Source organism: Grammomys surdaster, unplaced genomic scaffold, assembly GCF_004785775.1.
Source record: "Grammomys surdaster isolate TR1022 unplaced genomic scaffold, NIH_TR_1.0 67, whole genome shotgun sequence".
NCBI lineage: Eukaryota > Metazoa > Chordata > Mammalia > Rodentia > Muridae > Grammomys > Grammomys surdaster.
This window is the reverse complement of record NW_021604569.1, coordinates 8,429,980-8,453,179: the sequence shown is the minus strand read 5'-3', so window position 1 is coordinate 8,453,179 and position 23,200 is coordinate 8,429,980. Positions and strand designations below refer to the sequence as shown.

Here is a 23,200-nt window from a genome sequence, read left to right as displayed (position 1 = left end):
AAATGACCAGAGGTCATCTAATTATACTATCATTTGGAAATGGAGAACTGGAGTAGATGGTTGGATTTGAATTTTTTGGAACAGACAGCAGAAGGCCTGAGTTAAAACCATTCAATTGTACTTACATAAGGGATAGATATCTTGGGAGAAAATCTGAGAACCAAAGAGCATCTATTTAGTGGATAAGGAAAAACAAACAAACAAACAACAACAACAACAACAAAAAAAAACCAAAACAAAACCCAGCAGCAAAATAGAAACAGCAGTCAGGATAATGAGGAACTGTGGAAAGTGTGTTTTTGTAGATATCAAGGGGAGAAGCCAGAGGATCTGAAAGACAGATGAAGGGACCCTTTCTTGTTTGGTTGTTGCTGATCTAAAGCTCAGGGTTGTGATCAAGTGTCTAGTGGATGTTTCTGAGTAGTCAACAGTGAACGTCTTTCACTATTAGTGGCTACTGAAAAGACTACATGATTTTTTTCATTGTTTTAGAATTTCATACATGCAAACATAATGTTTTAGGCAAACCTATCAGTTTATTTTCTGTCTCCCTTACCACTTTCCCTTTCTAATTCATGTGCCCTGTGTTTTTTAAATCCCATTGAGTTCACTTAGTGCTACCAGTATGGGCATGAGTGTAGGGCTGTCCACTGCAGCATGGTGTCCTCTTAGGGACCACACACCAGAAGAAACTGACTCTCCTCCTCCATCAGCCTGTCATTGCATGAGCTCTTCAACTGGGTTGAGGCTTTGTGGCCTCTTTCTCATCCAGGCTGGGGCTTTGTCTGGCTTGATCTTTCACAGATCTTCTGCTTCAAGTCATTGGCACTGTGCATTTATGTGTGCTGAGCCTCTGCAATGTCTAGAAAACACTGTTTCATGGTAGTCATCTCTTGCTTCTGGCTCTTCCTCAGCAACCCCTGAACCATTCAAAGAGGAGTGTGAATAGCTGTCCATTTAGAGCTGCATTTACAGTTACTTAGTCTCGGAACCTAGACTTGTTGTGGGTCACAAGAATTCCATATGTATTTGAAAAATAAAACTAATGATTAAAGCATTAGAAAATTAAGGAATAATGTGAGATTGGGTGTTACATTTTTATATAATATCTAAAACACAGGGATGGCTGCTGATTGAAACTGTTGGCTAAGACTTCATAAAGGATTCTGATTTCATCTGGCTTTGAAGGAAGGACATAACTTAGGCGAGGAATAGTAAGACCTCTGCCAAGGGAAGCATGGCAGCAGAGATACGCTGTCTTTAGATAACTGAGATGGTTTAGAAAGTCTTTCTGAAAAGGTTTTTCCAGAGATATTTGTCTTCTATTTGAATGCTTCTTAAAGAATTCTATATGTTATACGTGTGGTTATATATTTGTATGATTATTGATTTCTTTTAAACCACACTAAGATTGTTTGTTGCAGGGTTGGTCTCATTTCCTATTGTGATAAACAAAAGAATATTACAATCTAGGATCCTTCAGGGGCCAATGATATTTAGCCAGTATGCAGCAGCTTGGTACTGTTACAAAGTCATACGTAGTATCTTATAATTAGAAAAAAAACCCCGCCCCAGACATGTTTAAATTGGATTCTTTGTAAAACATAGACAACCAAGTGGACATAAACCATCTAATCTAGTGAATTGTTATTCCCAATGATTTGTCATTTGATGTTTTTCCCTTGGTATAAATGTATATAAATATTTAATTCATTTAATATTATATATAGTACATATTATTTAAAATTATAGTAATAGCTTCTATATATTGATACATTTCTTTTTATAATATAAAGTAAGTACATGAACCCCATAATAAACCAGTGAATTAGAGTTATTACCAGGATTGTGCCTACCTATGTAGACTCTTTTCATTCAACTTTCTTAGTTTCTTCTCAGATAAAAATAAATCTTTAATTTTGTAATGGAGTCTTACTATATAGTCCAGGCTGGTCTCCAGCCTGTGTGGTAAGGTGGGAGTCTTTCTTCCACCTCCTCATTGGCTGGACTGCAGGCATGTGCCACTGTTTTATTATCTCCATTTTACTAATGAGGAAACAGATATACAGTAATTGTACAATTAGTGGATTGCCAGCATTTAAAGTAGGCACTGTAGCTTTAAGCTTGTGTCTTTAGTTGCTATATGCACTATAGTCCTTTTCAGCAGAGCAGAAATATCCATGTAAAACATACACTCAATCACTGTGAGATATGGAACACACATTGGTCTCCCAATTGAACATAGTCAACTAAAATTGTGTCATTATTTTCATTTTTTCTTATACTTTCACTAAATTATAGTAAAATAAGTTTTTTTTAAAGGTGTAATGTATGATGACAAAGAAAAGAACATGGCCATGATATTGAGAGATACCCATTAGCTTTAAAAACGAAGTGGCTATATGAGACATGACTTTGCAAGTTGGAGGCTTTGCTGAAATCAGTGGCTGTGCTAGAATATGTCATTAGGAGATAAACATTTTGTGTTACAGAAACTAAAAAGGTATAGATTTCTAAAGCATTGAGTATACAACAGTGTAAAATGGAAAATAAGAGACTATGCTGAATGCTGTGTAAAGAACAAATGAGATAGATGCATTTTCTGTAGACAGGAAAACAAATGCTTTCTGGATGTTAAGGCTTTGAGCATAATAAAGAAAAGTGAGGGGGTATCTTAGTTACTTATTGATTGCTGGGACAAAACACCCTGACCAAGACAACTTACAAAAGAAAGCGTTTAACTTGGTGGGGGGTGGATCATGGTTCCAGAGAGTAGTTGAATCCATGAACATCATGGAGAGGAACATAGCAGCAAGCCTGACACTGGACAGTAGCTGAGAACTTACATGTTGAGACAACAACCCCAAGGCAGGGAGACAGGAAGTGGACTGAGATTGACATGGGCATTTGAAACCTCAAAGCCTATCTTCAGTGACCACAACCTTCTCCAACAAGGCCACACTTCCTCCAACAAGGCCACACCTCCTCCTTCATCTCAGACAGTTCTACCATAAGTGGACAAAGCACTCAAACATGTGAGTCTATGGGGAGCAGTTTCTTTCAAGCCACCACAGAGGGCTTGACTACAAATAAGAGAACTGAGAAAGGATCCAGAGTGGTGAGACTTGCCTTACCTCTCTCCCCATGTATAGCAGCTGAGGTTCGCTTGCATCTTATTTGTTTATAGACCCTTTGGGGTGTGTGTGTGTGTGTGTGTGTGTGTGTGTGTAATGGATTGCATTTCCCAAAGCCAAATGTATCAATACTGATATCTGATAGTTTTTTCTGAAAAGGAGGTGTAGTAAATATTTTTACAGTGAAGCTCAATTAAGTAGCCATCACTTGTGAATATAACCAAAGAGAGATCACCATACAACTGAAATATCCATCTGTAAATAAGAAGACTATAAGTCTGAGACTAAAACACAGGTAACAGAAGGAACTGGAGGCATGCAATTAATAGAACTAAATTTACAAAATTAAAATTAATGAAGTGATTCCATTCTTGAAATAATAATACAATTCTGCTTTAAAAACAAAAACAAAAAAGGATAATTAGAGGCTGGGGAGATGGCTCAGTGGTTAAGAGCACTTGCTGCTCTTCCAGAGGACCTGAGTTTGGTTCCTAGAATCCAAGTCAGGTGGCTCACAACTACTTCATCAGAAGTCCATTGTATTTGGGTGTTTGCACTGGTTTGTTATTGTTATTTTGGCTTGGTTTCTTTCATTTTTTTTAAAGATAGAAAAACATATACTACTTTTTTTTAAACTTAGAAATTTGTACTAATACCAGCTTGAATTGTACTAGCCAGAAATATATATGTGAACCATTTAAGGTTGAGTATAGAAACTCAGCAATATAATTTTTAAAACTATATTTTATGAATATGAGTGTTCTTATGTGAGATTTTTGTCTATGAAGTGCATACAGGAGCCTGCAAAGACCAGAAGAGCACAGCAAATTTCCTGGAACTGGAGCAGATGGCTCTGAGCCACTTGTAGGTGCTGGGGACCAAATTCATGTCCTCTGTGAAAGAAGTCCATGTTCTTAGCCATGGGACCATCACTCTAGTCCTGAGCATTAAAAAAGAAAAGGATTCATTTTTATTTTATGTGTATGTTTTCCTACATGTACGTTTGTGTACCACATGCTTATCTTGTGCCCTCAGAGTCCAGAAGAGGCATGGGAACCTCTGGAACTGGACTTTCAGACCGTTGTAAACTACCATGTAGGTGCTAGGAATTGAACCCGGGTTCTCTGCAAGAGCTTCAAGTATTAAGTGCTGAGCCATCACTCCAGCCTTGGAACTCAGCAATTTTGTGACAATGTATCTGATACAGAAAACATGGGAAGAACCTTTTCTAAATTCTGATTTATGCCTCTAAGTTTAATAGTTTTAAAAATAAAGACAACCATTAAGCTAGTAGATTACCTGCTTAACGAATGACTGTGGAATGAGAAGATGTTGCAATTGCACTTCTTTAATAGACTTGCATGTATGTATACAAATGGATTGTACATGTGTGGATGTATGTGTATTCTTGTGTGTATGTACATGTAGAGGCCAGAGGTTGATGTCAGTGTCTTCCTTGAACATGCTTTATTCACAGAGGCAGCGTCTCTAACCGAACTTGCAGGTTCTGCTAGACTGCCAACCACCATGCCCTGGGGAGTCATTTTCTCCGTCTCCTAGGAACTGGGATTATAGATGGCCTGTTCAGCATACCCAGCTTTTATGAAGTTTCTAGAGAGCTGAGTATTGGTCTTCATACTTGCTTCCCAAGCACTTCTGCATTGTGTCATCTCTCCAAACTTCTATAATTTCTCATTAAATATTATTGTATGTAAGATACTCACAGTGACCCTACACAGTCAAGAAGTAGATGACATCTAGGAATCTCTTACTCTGAGGAGAATCCTAGTTTGAATAGTAAAACTCGTGTTTACAATGTGTGTCAAGTATCTCCTTTTTTTTTTTAAATATATGCTTAGTAATCCATTGTTTGGTTATACTTTTGTTAGTAGCGGTCTTTTTAGTAAATAAGACAACTGGACATAGATGAATAATCAAGGTACTGACATGGCAAATAGAGTGTGTAAAGAGCTATTAAAATAGAAGGAAACAACTCATTCTCTGTTCTGTTTGATCCTTTTAGTGAAGAATGGGTCTGAAGATTTTCAATATTTTGATTCTTCAGAAACATATTTCTGCTGATTCTTTACAACCACAACATAAGAAACATATTTATGACAATCTATTTTAGGAGCTTCTTGTTTATTTCAGGAATTTTTAATGGAAAAATAACATTCCAAAGCATTTTAAAAATCATTTAAAATCAGCATATCTGGTTTTATGTGGAGGTTCTTAATCTACTTGGACTTGTGCTTTGTACAAGGAGCTAAGAATGGATAAATTTGCATTCTTTTACATGCTGACCATCAGTTGAACCAGCACCATTTGTTGAAAATGCTGTTTTTCCCCCACTGGATAGTTTTAGCTTCTTTGTCAAAGGTCAAATGACCATAGGTGTGTGGGTTCAATTCTGGGTCTTCAATTCTGTTTCACTGATCTACCTGCCTGTCTATGTACCAATACCATGCAGTTTTTGTTTTTGTTTTACACTATTGCTCTAGTACAGCTTGAGGTCAGGGATGGTGATTTCTGCAGAAGTTCTTTTATTGTTGAGAATAGTTTTTGCTATCCTGGGTTTTTTGTTATTCCAAATGAATTTGAGAATTGCTCTTTCTAACTCAAATACATGAGCACAGGGGAAATTTTTCCGAACAGAACACCAATGGCTTATGCTCTAAGATCAACAATCGACAAATGGGACCTCATAAAATTGAAAAGCTTTTTAAAGGCAAGGGACACTGTGAATAGGATAAAATGGCAACCCACAGATTGGGAGATATCTAAAATAAACAAAGAACTGAAAAACTTAAACTCCAGAGAACCAAATAACCCCATTAAAAAGTGGAGTACAGAGCTAAACAGAAATTCTCAACTGAGGAATCTCGAATGGCTGAGAAGCACCTGAAGAAATGTTTAATATCCTTAGTCATCAGAGAAATACAAAACAAAACGACTCTAAGATTCTACCTCACACCAACCAGAATGGATAAGATCAAAAATGGAGGTGACAGCACATGCTGACAAGGATGTGGAGAAAGAGGAACACTCCTCCATTGCTGGTGGGATTGTAAGCTAATAAAACCACTTTGGAAATCAATATGATAGTTCCTGAGAAAATTAGAAATAGTTCTACCTGACGATCCAGCTATACCATTACTGGGCATATACCCAGAAGATGCTCCAACATATAACAAGGGCATATGTTCCACTATGTTCATAGCAGTCTTATTTATAATAGCCAGAAACTGGAATCAGCTCAGATGTCTCTCTACAGAGGAATGGATACAGAAAAAGTGGTACATTTACATAGTGGAGTACTACTCAGCTATTAAAAACAATGACTTCATGAAATTCTTAGGCAAATGGATGGAACTATCATTTCCATCCTGAAATATCATCCTGAGTGAGGAATCCCAGACACAAAAGAATACACATGGTATGTACTCACTGATAAGTGGATATTAGCCCCAAAGTTCACAATCCCCATGACATAACCCACAGACCAGATGGAACTTAAGAGGAAGGAAGAGCAGGGTGTATATGCTTTAGTCCTGCATTGAGGGGGAACAGGATGGTCATGGGAGGTGGATGGAGAAGGGATATGGGAGTGAGTGAGAGGAGGGGAGGATATGGAGGGGCAATATCAGGTACAGAAGGGGACAGGACAGAAGAGAGGTACAGAGGGTCAGGAAATTGTATAGAAATATGTAGCAGTAGGAGATGAAGAACTGGTAATAGCCACTGGAGGGTACCAGACTCCAGGGAAACTAGAGGCTTCCAAGACCCAACAGGGATGACTTTAGCAGAAATGCACAGAAAAGGGGAGATAGATCCTGTAGAGACCACCTCCAGTAGATAGACATGGATCTGGTCAAGGGATGGGGCCACCCACCCATCTCAAAGTTTTTAACCTGGAAATGTTCCTGTCCAAAGGAAAGACAGGGACAAAAAATGGACCAGAGACTGAAGGAAGGGCTATCAGGGGACCACCCTACTTGGGGATTCATCCTGTCTGCAGATACCAAATCCTACACTGTTGCTGTTGCCAAGAGGCGCTTGCTGACAGGAACCTGGTATGGCTGTTCCTTGGGAGGCTCTTCCAGCAACTGACCAATGCAGATGTGGATGCTTGGAGCCAATAACCAGACTAAGCTTGGCGACTCTGGTGGGGGAGCTGGCAGATGGACTGGAGGAGCAGAGGGGGATTGCAACCCCATAGGAACAACAAAGTTGACTGGCAAGACCATCCAGTGCTCCCAGGGACTAGACCACCAACCAAGGAGTGTACAGGGAGGGATCCATAGCTCCAGATACATATATAGCAGAGGATGGCCTTACCTGACATCAATGGGAGGGGAGGCCCTTGATCTTGTGGAGGTTTGATGCCCTAGTGTAGGGAGATGCTGGAGTGATGGGGCAGGAGAGGGTGGGTAGGTGGAGGAGCATTCTCATAGAGGCAAAGGGGAAGGAGGAGAGGGTGGATGTGGGATGGGGGTTTGTGGAGGGGTAGCCTTGAAGTGGAATATTATTTGAGATGTAAATGAATGGAATGATAAATGCAGAAGAAATAATCACTTAAAAAATCCCTAAAGCAAGACTTAAATTTATTTCCTGCCATCCAGCACCTAGTTTCATCTCTGACATCTCCTACCAACAGTTTTGGATATTATTTCTAACATGCTCTCATGTTTATCCTACTTGGGTTGCTACATGTATACCTATCCCACTTGTTTTTCTTCATATTAAAGTGGAATGGTGCTTCTTGTGTAGACCTATAACTTTAGGAATTTTATCCTCACTTCTACAGTGTATCCTGGACGTGGGCAGAAAATTTCTGATTAATTAAACTTATCTATCTCTTATGTTATCTCTTTATTTTCTTGTACTAACATCATTCACAATAGCCAAACTCAGAAGCAAGTGATTTATTGTTAATTTGCAATGGCAGTTTATCAGTTTACAGATGGAGAAGTATCTGGCATCATAGACGTTGCTTTTTTGCTTGAGGCATTCCCACCTGATGAATTACTCAAGAGGCTAAATTATAGATAAGAAGGCTGATTGTTGTGCAAAGAGTTAGAGAGAAGCAAAGAGGTGTCCTGACAGGATATTTCTATCACATGCTACTCTATGATTTGCCCTGGGGCTCTCTCTGTCTTAAGAGCTGGCATTAGTCATCATAGCCCTGAGCCTGGTGAGGAACATGTGAAGCAGGTTTCCTACAGGCTCTAGGTCTGCAATGTACACTGCCCACAACTATACTGGTCAGGTCCTTGTGTATGACAGAGGGAAACTTGTCATCTTCATGTGAGAAAAATGTTGATTATCTGGCAAATCTGCTTGATGGTGATACAGAAAGACCTTGGATTCTACGGCACCTCATCTTACAAGTATTCTTTGCAGGTAAGGCTCTGTGACTAGTTTATAGAGAGGTAATGTACTGGCTGGTTTTATGTCAACTTGACACATGCTAGTAGTCATCAGGAGGGAGCCTTATTGAGAAATTGTCTATATAGGATCAGACTGTAGACAAGCCTGTAGGACTTTTTTTTTTAAACATTATTGATTGATGGAGGAGGGTCCAGCACATTGTGGGTGGTACCATCCCTGAGCTGGTGGTCCTGGGTTCTACAAGAAAGCAGACCGAACAAGCAATGAGGAGCAAGCCAGTAAGCACCATCCTTGCATGACCTCTACATCAGTCTGTGTCTCCAGGCTCCTTCCCTACTTGAGTACTTGTCCTGACTTCATTTGATGATAAATTATGACATAAAACCATAAGCTATATAGACCCTTTCCTCTCCAAGTTTTTTTGGTTGTGATGTTTTATCACATAAACAGTAACTCTAAGACGGGTGATCACCACAGTGTCACCAGACATTGCTAGCCCGTGGCCCAAATCACCCCTAGTTGAAAACCATTGGTATAGAGTGAAGAAAACCAGACCACATGAAGTATGGCATAGAAATTAACTGAAAAGTGGGGATTAAAGGTAGTGTTGACTGTGCTTCTCTGGTAGTAGAGGTGCTGTAGAACTGTTAATTGGAGCTGTCTTGTCTTACTTTCCCACTAGTTATAAGATCTTTACTTATAGTAAAGTGGCTTTACTTATGTGGTTGGGAATTAGTGGATTGACCATATTGTATTTTTCTTAAGTTGAGCGCTTGTTCTGAGTAGGAGATACACTAGCATTTATCAGTATTCATAATGTGTGTTCATAATGTTCATAAGGTTTCTGTGAATGATAAAATACTATGCCAAAGTGCTAGATTATCTGTATGCCTTACTTTTCCTTTTCAATCATGGATTTTTTTTAACCCTTTTGTTTTTAAAACAACCAGAAATTATAAAAACTACCTTATTTTATTCTTTTTGTGAACTTGACCAGCTTTGAAATATGTCCTAGGAATGATCAGTTTTCTTTTCTTGTAAATACTCTTTAACATAGGGTAAAAGTGTAATATCTTTTGTTTTATAGTACCAACAGCTAAAAGGAGATTCCTTAAATTTAAATAGATAAAAGATATATCTCTAGACATGAATTTGTCCCATATGTTAGACAATATTCACAGGAAACTTAATGGTAACACTTCTCTATCCAAAAGAAGACTTATTTTCTATTGTTTGTTGTGCTGAAGTAATTCTGTATGACTCAACTTTACTGTTACCTTAGCCCAGCAGTTCTCAACCTGAGCATCGTGACCTCTTTGGGGGTCAAATATCAGATAATCCTGCATATCTAATATTTTCATTAAAATTCCTGACAGTAACAAAATTATGGTTATGAAGTAGCAATGAAATAATTTTATGATTGGGGTCACCACAATGTGACATAAAGGGTCGTGGCATTAGGAAGCCTGAGAACCACTGTCTTAGCCAATTTACCGTTGTCTTAAAGTGGATTAAACAGACATGGTTTCTCTTAGTATTTAATGTTTGCTGAATGAAGGAATGGATTACAGAAAATACTTTCTACAGGATATCTGATAAATTATCAGTGACCCCAGTCTTCATTGTAGATTTCCTTGATGTAAAAATTGTCATACTCTGAGTGGGCTTCATTAGGTGCCATCATAGAGGAGGAAGAAACATCTGCTGGAAGGGGACATTCAGACTGGCCAGAGCTGGAGGCCAGTCTCCCTCTCAGCTACTGAGAAACCTCCTTTGCTGCTTGGGACTGCTGTTTCTCATTCTTTTGAGTTTCCAGAATACTCTCACCCCTTGCCACTGACAGGACTTAGCATACTTTTTCCTTCTTGTCCTACCAAATCATCTGAAGGCCTTTCCCATTTCAGAGGACGTAAATATCACCATTTTGATGAAACAGGCAGAGTTGTGGCACTTTTGTCTGGGCTACAATATTCTTTGCCTTAGTTTCAGACTGTATTTTACTTGACTCTCTCCTCTGCCACATCTTGGATTTTATTTGGCACTAGTACTTGTAAAATCTATGCCTCCCAACAAGCTCTTATAAAATGCACTAATTAGCTTATTATTTCATATGTGTCTACATATTCTAAAAGCTGATATCAGGCGTGGCTCTAGTCACAGGACACTTAAGACATCAAAAATGGTGGTTACACCTTGATTCTACAGGTACCATGCTTCTTTTCACTAAGAGGCTTAACTTAATCTTTAAGAAAAGATATTGTTTAATTCTCCTCCTATGGAACAGACAGTATTGTCTCTTTCCAGCAGAGGCTATGAAACAGCAGGGAAGGTACTCCTTTGGTGCCACACATCTTGCCCACTGAACACTGGGAATCCTGAGCTCAGACTTGGAACCTCTCCCTCTTTCCATTACATTTTAAGGAGTGTTTATCTGTTTCTGTGTTTAAATGTGATTGTGACATTGTTGATGGCTCCATCTCTACTTTTTGCAAGGTTATCTTCAGTTGTAATTCCATAGGTAACTCAACTTGTCTAAAACTAGGCTCTTGTCTATATTTCATAGACATTATTTAGTCTAGATTTTTGCCTCTGATATTCCTTACCTTAGTAAATAAACTGTGGTGCTTAGGCCAAGTGGATACTCTTACAAGCATATCCAACCTTTGACATTGAGACACTATGTTGTTGCCTACAAAGTCATGTTCAAGTACCATACAGTTGAGTTTACAAAAATAATAAAGAAATCCCTTAATGTTTAAATAAGTTTAGCACATGGGGTTGAGCCATATTCCTAGCTGTCGCTGGCTGCATGTGGCCCACAGGCTTTCACTAAAGTTGGACAATGGGCTATCTTAAGCCTGTCCCATCATTTTCCCTAGCATGGCTGTTCTCGTTCCAGTTCTTATCTTCTCTTGGGGTGGGTAGAAGGATTTTTCAGTGGATTAAATACTTTTGCCCCTCCTCTCACTGTAGATTCCTGCTAAAATGTAATGTGTTCTCACTAACAAACTCCAGTATAAGCTGGCTCTTGATCCCATTTTACCTCTGCTGTGTGTGAGGACCCTGTCTCTTCTTCCCCTCCGTGTATACAGGGCCACTTTCCCCAGTCCTCCAAGGCATAGTCAGCCTCAGAGTTTTTGTCCTGTTGCTCCTCTGTCTTAAATGCCACTTCTCCAGTGGATTCTCCCTTCAGTTTCACTGAATCTGGATCACATGACATTTCTTCTTGAAGGCTTTTTCATTTATTAGTCATCATGTGCTTACAGTAGCATCCTCCTGGAATCCCCATCTTGCTGTGCTTTTTCTCTCATAGATCTGATCACTAACTGCTATTATATTAGAAGTGTTTGTTCTTATCTATATCCATATTCAAATGTAAACCCCATGAGGATATGTTGAGCCGAGGCATTGCCTGTTTTGTACACTGATGCAGTTTCAGTACTCAGAACAGTGCCTGGCTCATTTAATATACTGAACGTATATGTGTGGGCAGAGTGACTGTATGAATAAGGGTGTCAGGGCCTATTGGAATACTCAATTGGGTAAATCACTGCTCCTATCCCAAAGCACAGATCACATGATATATAAACACTTCTGCTCTGTGACACTCTGGCTTTTGAATCTTTTCCAATGTCAACTGCTTCTTGCACAGGCTTCTCTGGGTTTTATGTTTCTTTTCCATCTCCATAAAAATGGGCATTTGGAATGAATTTTATAGCACAGCACAGGTTCATATACTGTATCGCAGCTTCTCTCAGGAGAGGAAAGCTCTTTCATGATGATGATGACGAGAACAGAAGATACAGAGAAAGAAATGAAAAAGTTGGGCAAATTTAGTTCCAGTTCTGAAGGAACCTGTAGTTAGCATGAAGGTAAATGCCTTTCTGAAATCATTGCAAATTGGAAGAATGACAAAAGCCGGTCTCCTTTCTGGTGAGAGCACACCTGGGTGCTGATGAGGTGCCTCAGTGGATAAAAGCACCTGCCACAAAACTTTTGGCTTCTGTTTGATTCTTGGACCCCAGGGAAGAATAAGAGGAGTACCTCCTAAGAGTTGTCCTCATGTCCATGCCTATGCTATGGGATGTGCACCATGGCTATGAACACACATACACATCGTATACATACGTTAGTAAATTAAAATTATAGCTTAATCACCCAGAGTCCAATGTTTCACATCCAATTCTGAGACTGGATTTTTATTTAAGACAAAAAAAATGACTTCAGAGATGGCAAGCAGTGCAGTGAGAATTCAATCATGGGAATGACAGAATAGCAGTGATCATTGTAAATCCTGTGCCAGGCTTATCGCAAATTCTGTTGGTAGAGTTATTTAACACTCACCCTGTGAAGAAGATGTATCATGTCTTCTTTCAGATGAGGAGATGAGTGAAGGTGCAGAGAGATGTCATGTGACTCAGTGTCACACACAGAGCCACTCCTGATTTAAGAGCCCATGTCCTTAACCACTGTGCTTTATCTTTGGATATGTGCAGAGAGGCAACTGAAGAAAAACTGAGGTTGAAGTAGCTTTAGTTTTCAATTCACCTCTTAACCAGTTGCCCACATATATTCAGACAGGATAATGGAATTGCTAACACTACTTTATTACACTTATTCATGTCTCTTCTCTCTATTAGCCTGTATAAAAACCTTTAAGGATTATATTTGATTCATTTTTGAGTTATTAAATTTATTTGCATGCATACCATATAACCAACATTCACCTTTTGTTAAATAAAAGAATGCCCATCCCAATGTTTTTTTAACCAGTTGGAGTTGTCCCAGGTAAGCTGTCAAGTGTAGTGAGCCTCTGGTCACTGGTGGTGTTCAGCAATATGGTTTAAGTTTTTTGTTTTTTAGAGATATAGTTAGGTAACAGGTAGTCCAAGCTGGCTTTCAACCAGCTGCATAACCAAGGATGTCCTTGAACTTCTGATTCTCTTTTTTCTACCTCCCACATGCTGCAAATTGAGAATGCACTACCATAGCCAGGCTTATTCAGTGTTGGATACAGAACTCAGAACTTGGGGCTGGTGAGATGGCTTAGCTAGTGAAGTATCTCCTAAAGCCGGCAACCTGGCTTTGGTCTTGTGACACACATGGTGAGGGAGCACAGAACTCAGCCCTATAAGTACTCTCTGCTCTCCACATGCATGCTATGCCAAATGCACATAGCTATCATGTGAATACACATATCCATACCAAAACTAATTAAAAATAACTTAAAAGTACTTAGATCTTCGTGCATGCTAGGAAAGTACATTACCAACTGAGCTCCCTCCCTGGCCAAAGCTCATGATTGACAGATTGCTGCAAAGGAACATCCAGATCATGTGGATATGGAAGCTTAGGTTAAATTTTCCTCTAACTATGATTATCTAATATGTTACTGAGTTAGTTATGATTCTTTCTCCACATATTTCCTGAGTGCCTTCTATGTGCCTAGCACTGAGGGTGCAAAGATAAGTGTGGTCAAGCCAATATCATAAGAAACCAGCCATCACTGATGAATTAAGGGAAGACATACTTAAGAGAATAGTATTCATTTTTGTTAAGAAAAATAAGTAGAAAAGGACAGGTTTTAGTGATATGATACTTGAAAGGGAAGAACCAGATAGAAAGGTTGAGCCTAATGTCTTTATGAATGTCTGAGAAGGGAGAATTTGGGGGATTGAAGACCATATGTTATAATAGTCTCATAAGAATAGTGAATCATTTGCCATCAAGGTATGTAGTAAGGCTAAATTAATTCAATAGGGAGTAATTATTTTCTGAAGTATTTTGCAACTCTTGGAACAACTATGCCTTCTTTTATTTCCAAAAACTCATAAAGGTGGTTAACCTTCCCATCCCCCACTGCACCTCTGCAGAGGTGAGGGCATGAGATAGAGCAGTCTGTAAGTAGATACAAGCAAGGCTTCTATTGCCTGGACAGCGGTTCTAACAGCAGGGCAACTGTGGTCTTTATTCCCCCTGGGTGCCTTATGCTGCTCATCTCTCACACATGTCCCAATTCGTTTCAACAGAGAGTCATAGTCACTAGCTGGGACATGATGCCTAGGTGGGCGGGGGATTCCCGGTGGTGTTTAAGTCATAGTTGTCTCTGAGTTTGGCTGGCATGTTCCTGATTAGTTTACTAACAATTGGTTTTTTTTCTTCTTATGCCATATGCTATTCCATGATTCATCAGCTTTGAGTCTGTTGCCTTGAAGGTGAAACAATTTCTTCCAATGTTGATATTTCAAAATCTCATAGATAACAAGCACACACATATGCAGAGTCCTTTCAGAAGTTCTAAACATTTGGAGATGAATGAATTAAGCTGCTACAAATGGGAAGGAGTGTTGTAAAATTATAACAGCTCTATCCAGCCGTCTTTTATAAACAAGCTGCTGGACACTGAAAGGCCACTATTTTGGTTTCTATTTTTATTTTTCCTTATGAAATTATCGATGGCGTGCATTACATATGATTTAAAAATTTTTAACATTTTATCTAAGTGACTTGCTTTATGTTATTTTAATGGTTTTGGTTATAAAATCTTTAGCTGGGGAAGTAAATAAGGTTTGACATTCAAATTAGCTGTTTATATTGTAATCATGGCTTCTTCATGTATTCAGTGAGTAGCAGTGACTATCCAAACTTCAAGAAATAGCCTGTAAGTTCCTGATATAAACAATGACCTGTTCAGTGTTTAAATACAAAAGGAAGCAGTTCTTTCTGCATGGACACCTTTTAAGCATTTAGAAGATTAAGCACCTGATCGGTGTGGACCACATTAACTTTATGTGGACAGTTTCCGTCAGTGCTCTGAGTGCATTGAAATGTTTTAGCTGCCTGTCCCTTACTCAGAATGCTGGTGACTGTGTTTTAGGGAAGAAAGCTTGTAATTTCATGGTCTGAAAGCATGTGAAAAGATCCATGTGAGTTGTATTATTGGAAAGAAATTTTTAAATGATCCTAATTTTCAGCATATCTTTTTCTCTCCCCTTACCTGGTTTTAGCTCCTCTTTGGTTCAGGTGTGCTGGTGTCCCTAAGCCTTTCTGGGCCTCAGCTGGAGAAAGTGGTGATTGACAGAAGCCTGGTGGGGAAGCTCATCTCAGACACCATCAGTGATGGTAATTATACCCGTGTGCAAATCAATTGCCCACATTAACAGTGGGGCAGGAGAAATACTTTGTCAACAGGTAGACTAATTATTATCACTGGGGACTTGCAAACACAACAAGTAATTGCTTGTAATAGCAGACTTACATCCCCTGGGACTGATACAGGCTTCAACTAATATTTAATGTCTGTGCACTTTACTTCTCATTAAGTGTTAGGCTCAGAATCTAAGCGTTTTCTGATCTTTCCTTTACATTTTGGAATATAATTTTAAAATCTTTTTCATTCATTAAAATGATTTCTCTGTTATTGACAATTAAAAATTTTCCAAATGAATTATGTTTAAGTAGTACAAATATGCTGAGACAGGCAGCCATGGAATACTCTGAAAAGCCAGTACCAGATACACTAGGGAAGTCCAGATCTATTAAGTGACTGCACCATGCATGGTTGGTATAAAGCATATTAAAAAGAATTTTAAGCCATTTATTGAGTAGGAAGTTTAATGATATTTTTTGAGCCATAAAGATTCCATGATGGATGCCATTCTATTTAACTCAAGAAAATGACTATATAAGACATGATCATTTTCATTCTAGTGGGTAAAGAAAGTGAAACTGAGCCACTCAGGATAATGATCAGGTTTATGTAGTTAGTAAGTGACTGTTCTGAACACAAGTTCTGACCTACTTCTTTTTTGGTATATACTATGATGACTATAGATTTTAAGATTGTTTATTTGGGGTAAAAACAATCTCAAAACAGGCTATATTATCATGAAAGATTAAAAACAGTGTCTTAGGTTAATGAGAAAGGAAGATGTGTGTTGCAGAAAGGACAGAGGTGAGAATGGAAACCCCTCTTTCTGCTGTATGCACCATTAAGCACTCCTGAGTACAGTCAGGCATAATCACACAGCTTTAAGAAAGAAGTCTGCAGGACAGCTAACATTAGCAACAGTGCTGACAGTAACAGGTAGGGCAAAGACTGTGGGCATAACATTCCCTCCATTATGTAGGAGTGTGATGTCAAGGGAACTCTGTGAAAGAGTTCTGGTTTCATAGCTCATCATGGAACCCTTCAATGACTTTGCACATAGCAGTGGCTATGATGGTTTCTCATATTTATGTTGTTCTGTTAGTTTGAACAGGGAACGTTCAACACTCTTCTATCTGAGTTGTCTTTCTTCATGTGCTTCTTTTATATGTACCCAAACAATGCACTCTCATGGGACATGGTAGTGATGAAGTTCTTGGCAGCTCTCCAGCTACTCCACTGTTGGGCACTGAGTGTGTATCCAGTGGTGGAGTGAAAAAAGTGTAAAGATGTTAAATAATTTCTTTTTCCTTTGTCCTTTGTTCCTCAAGGAACAAGTCACATAACAATGGCTCTGGCTCTTATATAACCTGTGATATTATTTACCTACTTAAAGTCTTTAGTAACAAAAGTATTTTTAGTGCAAAAGTACTTTTGTTGATATTCATTTTATATATATATATATATATATTGCACATTTGGGTATAGTGTATTTTATTTCATCCAGTTTGTAAGTCTTCAAAGGAGGGATTACAAATGAAAAATTTTAAATAAAAAAATTAGATAGAGAACACTGATTAGGATCAAATCCAGTTTATTCTCAAATGGCTTCTATGAATGTAGAAACAGTATATAAACACAAATAAAAGTCTCTTTCTATATTTTTATGCTCTTTTTTTTCTATTGAGAAAGGCTCATATTATGTATCCCTAGCTAGTCTCAAACTTTGCCTACCTCTACCTTCCACTTAGTGAGATTAAGTATGTGCCACAATACCCAGCCTCTCTTATGCATTTTGAACTCTGGTTCCCAAATATTTCCTTTGGTGGTATCTTCAAGCATTAGTTTATATGGAAATAATCACTGAAAGAGGGGGAAATACTGCATTGTCATGTTGATAGTTATTGTTTATTTCTAATATTTTTACTTCTTAATATCTTTATCATTCAAATATACTTGGGAGATGTTAGTAACTTCAATTAATGTTTATTTTCTGACAGCATCTTTTAATAATAATTCAGCACAAGTGTATTAACGTGTTCTAACTTTGTTCTAATTGGACTCATTAAATCATTGCTTTAGCTCTCCTTACAGACAGTTTCATCATCTTATCATTTCTGGCACAAAACAAACTATGTTTTATTCAGTTTACAAAGAAGATGGAGTCTCTTGATGGAAACAAGAGGTTGGAAAAACTCTCAGCCTTGGATTATAAGGTAGAAATTTCAATGTATATAGTCATATTACTACTCATTAAGGTATTCTGGAAGACTGCATAAGTTCATGTCACTGTTTTTATTCTTGAGCATTTGTGGGCTCAGGAAGCCCGAGTGTGCCTTTATCCCTTACCTGTGGCGAACCTTGCCTGTGGGAAGGCCTAACAATGGTATATGTCAGCTCATGGAGGTCAAAGTTGGCTTGTTTCCCAGTGTTCCTATAGATTGCACTTCTCATTCCCCCAAGTATCCATATAGCTGCTCTTGATTTCATGATGAGAAAGGAAAGAAGGGTCTTTCAAAGATTAATAGAAAATATGATAAGTAATGGTAAGACCCTCGCATTCCACCCCCAACTATGACTGGAGGAAATGTAAAAAGAAATTTCTATGAGGTGTGCCAGTCTTTCTCCTCTGCTAACTCCAGGCAATTTGTTCCCTGTATCATGGACTTCACATCTGCTAAGGCAGGATTTTTATTTTAAATGTGCTTAAATTTTCCACATAACATTTTGACTGCTGGCAAGGTACCCTCTCTGCAAGGGTGAGCATCTAATGCATTTTTCCAGGCTGTTTCAGTTCAAGGCGTCTTTTCAGCACTGACCTGTGTTTGCAAGATTGATCCAGCCTCTGTGACGTGGATTTGAGACAGTTCACTGTTCAGTGGGAATAGAGCTGATATACAGCTTTCTTAGAAGCAATGCACATGGACGCCATCCTCAGGTGTCTACAGAAAGGCAAAGCGAGCCCTGTGCCTTGTAATTGGTCTTGTAATTGCTTGGATGCTGATTTTTGTACCTAACTTTCTGTACTTTAGATTTGTTATTTATTATGATTGGGCTGATGGTGGCATAGGAAAGATTTAATTTGTTTAATAGAAATATCTATTCTTATAAGAAAGTTTTAACATGGAAATAAGTTTTTCACTGTGGCAATAAGATACAATCTGGCTTATATGCCAGATTTGTGGAGCTTCTATAGAATTTGCATGATAATAATTTTTTCTAGTTGGCAATTTATGATATTCATGTGTACATTTAATCAAAAAATGAAGGATTCCCTTTAACATTCATTCTTATAGCACTGTTTTCCCCAATTAGTTAACCTAGATTGATTTTAAAATGTTGTTTTTTTCCCTAATATTGATCTTTAAAATGTATCACTGTTCATTAGCTGAAGCCGTTTAAAGTGTTATTTACCTTTTCATTTAAAATTCCATAGGACAGTTCCTTTGGTAGAGGTGTGATGAGTAGTGGGCGGCGTCTTCTTGACTGAAGGATGGTGGTGATGTGAGCCAAGGAAAACTGCAAGGGCATCAGCTCGTCTTGGGAAATATAAAGAACGGGCTAGTCTTTGGGCCTATGTTGCTTAAACAGGGGAATTAATACGTTATTTCTGCTTTTGGACTTGAGAAATTATTGGCACTGTGTATCATTACTACACAGTAGAGTATGACCATGTTTCTTTGAGGCAACTCCATGAATTTCATTTCTTGCTTCAATGTTTGAAACATGATAGTTAGTGAATACCAAACAACAATTGATGTGCATTGTACAAAAACTAAATATGCCAATCACTTGTTTTTAACTTGACTTTATCACCTAGAAATTTGTAACATGCCTTCATGGCAAGATGGACACCAAATATAATATGCACTCATCTTTAAGTATGTAACAATTATAGTTTTTTTCTCAAAAAAGAAAAACATTTACAATGATAAGATTAGAACTATAAGAATTTAAACTTAAAAACATACATACATACATACATACATACATACATACATCTGTGTTTTATCATTGCCCATTTGGATTTTAAAGCAAGGGCATATATCGAGTATTTATAATTCTGATTTTTCTTTCCAGCTAACCATAATTTAATTATTTCACATTGAAATAATTTTGACAAGGAGAATTTCAGGGTAAATATCCTGAAAGTGTTGACCTTTAACAAGCTTTTCTGTCCATATTTTAAAAATCTAATTCAGTTTCACAGATGAGAGACAGCACACGGAGTTAAATGTTTACCATGAGAGAACAACACTGGTAATTACTTTGATTTTAGTTCTTTTTGATGTGTATTCAGAGGATGAAGAGGTCAATAATATTATGGCCATGCAAATAGAAAAGAGTTTCTTTTGACCATGTTGGAAAAAAAATAGCAGAGGATTATTAAAGCATTAACCTTGATTTTAATGGCCTTGGTTGAGTGGTGAGATCACAATTTGGATGAGCCTGATTATTTACTAAATACAATACATAAATGCAACGGGTTCTTAACACCCATTGCACTCTGGCATTATCGCATTACTGCCATCCTTTGTTGCCTTGCAGACAGGAATATGAAAGCAATCTGTCATGTAGTGAGACTGGCTCCAGAAGCATTTCTCTGATAAGAAGACCCCCTGCCCTTTGCTAGTGTCTGGTCCAGTAGGCTTAGCCATGCGCTTAATCCCCAGAAAGTGGTTCGATTATTGCTGACCAGCAATGGCAAGATAGTTTTTTTTTCCTTCCAAGCTATCAACCTTCCATTAATTCCTTAAGCAGAAATACGGTGCAATCTATATTTCCTTGGCATGTGTCACCCAGATGGTGCCGTGCTTATGTTTTCAAATAACCATGTTCCAAAATAACATAGTTTGAATAATAAATTCGACAAATCCTTCCTAAGAAAGAGAAGTGTAATTCTCAGAAGCTGCATAAACTTTCATGCACAACGCCATGGCTTATCCCTTTTATGCAGAATGTGTGTGTATACTTCTCATATTCTTTTAAGAGATATTTGCCTCGAGTTGCTTTTCCTTTTATTGTTGTCAGACACTGTTAATATCTTATGTCTTAAACAGTAGTCAGACAGTCTTGGTCAGCAGTACTGAACGTGTCATTTAATACAGTTGATCCTAAACCCTGTGTGTAGGTCGATGCTGTCAAGCAACCATGACTGTACATTTTGGTATTGATTGGAATTGCTAGATCTAGTTCCTCCCTAACTCATATTTCTCTTTTTCCTTTCCTCTGCTAAAAATTGGGAGAATTTGAACATATGTCTTTTTTATATATGTGTCAAAAGAATTTGGTAAATTCTGACACCCTCGTAAGCACATGTTGAAGATGCATATTTACTTGAGTATATTACATTTACAGATGCTTTGATTTTTCTTTTGAAATAAATGATTTTGCATCCTTTAAAAGAAACATTTCCATATGTTTTGTTTGTCTGATAACCACTAGATTTCCTATTATGACATACCTGGCCCAGCCAACAGGACAATAGATCGTCACTTAGCTATCAACTCCACTCAGGATCTGGTTGTTTGCTGGTGGCCACTGGTCAGTGATGATGCTTGGCCTTGGACTCCGATTTCTTCTGAGAAGGACAGAGCCAACATGTTGCTTCTGGGTTTTACTCAAGGAGGACTGGAGGTAAATCGAAAACAAATACATACATTTTAATGAAGGGAAAATAAAATAGTATTACTGGTTTTTCTTCCTGAAATGTATGTGAATTCATTTCAAACCTATATTTTATATTTTCAAATACTCAAAAAGGAAATTGAATATAAAATGAGATCCTAAATGTATCCTAACTTGAGCATAAGCAGACAGCTCTAGGGCTGAAGCAGTGTAGTGACTGAGAGCATAGGCGTATAGGTTCAAGTGCTGGCCCTGGCGCTGCCTCACTTTCCACTTGAGTTACTAACTTACTCAAGTTATAGTTCATTTGTAAAGTAGAGTTAAGTTGATGAAAAGTCTATGCATGATAGCAACACTTACAGACAACAAACTTCAACTGTTGTTTACCGAGGATGTCATGCCCGAAAAAGCTATGCTTGCATTCACCTTAACAACCATGAGTCAGATTCCTCATGTGTGAACGCCTCTGTGAAGCCGCACTGTCAGGAGGCGAGAAGCTGCAGGGAAGGCTGGCTGCAGAACAGCCTCTCATCCAGGGTCTTCCGTCCCATGGGAGCCCTGGAAGGACCGTGTCCAAGGTCACATCAGTGTTTTCACTCTATCTGTCCCTCACAGTGCTGTGGTCTTTCAAATATCACATAGATGAACGTGTGTGTGTTTTCATTTTGTACCCATATACACACAAACTTCTGGGATTTTTTATAATTAGAAAGAGTTCTCTCCCTTTAAAAATTTAGTTTTAGCTGGGTAAAACAAGTCTTTTCCAATATTTTCCTCTAAACTTTTCAGACTTTAAGAAGTATTTCTCAAAATCCATGTTCTAGGATAAAATGAGTAGGTCTGTGCTTTCTCTTTTTTCCACTTACATAAACTTTGAGTTTCATTTATTTTGGAGACAGGTTGTCTGGTTGGTTGGTTGGCTGGTCTTTAAATGTAGCCTATAGATAGTAAGAAGATAGCAGTAAGCTCCTGACTGTCCTGCCTCAGCTTCTTGAGTGTTGAGTTTGAAGGCATGTGTTACCATGTCCAGCTTTAGGCTGCCTTTTAATATTGAAGGGTCCTAGTACACACACGTATCTAATATGTTCTTTAAGAACTGGACTTTTCCCAGTTCTTCTGCAGTAAGCTTTCCAAGTTCTCTGTTCTGGCTTTGGGTAGGTAATAGTCTAACTGGCTTTAGTTTTCTTATTTTTAAGATAGTAAATTTGAACCAGATAAGTTCACCCCAGGCTGCTAGTGGCTCTAATGTGTACAGGTATGGGTACTAAAACACAGATCTGTTTTGGCCATATTTACTCAGCTTTTTAGTATATGGTGAACTCAAACTCAGCTTGATCAAAATTGGTTTTGACCAGCCTTTCCAGTGTTGCCTTCTTATATAAATCTATGCTCTGGCCAAATGAATTTACTTACTTACTCAGTTTTCCCATTTCCAGTTACTGTGGTGTTTCTGCCTGAAGTAGCCAGCAGCTTTAAGCATGATCTTGCTTAAGCACCGTGTTTCATTCCTGATGACAGGAATAAGAAACTGTCTTGTCTGCAAGGATCTTAGTATTTTACCAAGAAGAGACAAATATGGAAATAAGCACATGAGAGTGTTAGTTTGCTACAGGTAGAAAGTATGTTAGCTATAGTAGGAGCCATAGGGAGTGACTGACTGCTTATAGAGAGTAAGATTAAAGCAACCACTTTATAAAAGCATCTGTATTGGTTTTTATAAATTTGTATATGATATGTGAAGATCACTTTTGGAGCTACTGGGAATCATCTAGTCTGGAGCCTTCCATGCTGGGTGCAGACATTCTACCACGGAGCCATGCCCTAAGCCCACACATGATTTTGAACCACTTATAGCTTAATATACTCTCTTTCGCTTCTAATATTTCATTATATTCAATTT

At 38.2% G+C, this 23,200-nt stretch overlaps 1 protein-coding gene across 2 annotated transcripts in view; it reads left to right on the top strand.

Moving 5' to 3' along the window:
* Wdpcp (WD repeat containing planar cell polarity effector) overlaps window positions 1-23,200 on the top strand; it is a 292,940-nt gene that overhangs the window by 100,621 nt on the left and 169,119 nt on the right. The window contains exons 7-9 of one of the 2 annotated variants that reach the window (XM_028778483.1): window positions 15,533-15,647; window positions 17,755-17,888; window positions 21,190-21,309. In XM_028778483.1, coding sequence (XP_028634316.1) covers window positions 15,533-15,647; window positions 17,755-17,888; window positions 21,190-21,309 — 369 coding nt within the window. Of the gene's footprint in view, window positions 1-15,532; window positions 15,648-17,754; window positions 17,889-21,117; window positions 21,310-23,200 lie in introns of both variants that reach the window. The other variant, XM_028778475.1, reaches the window with a different exon arrangement.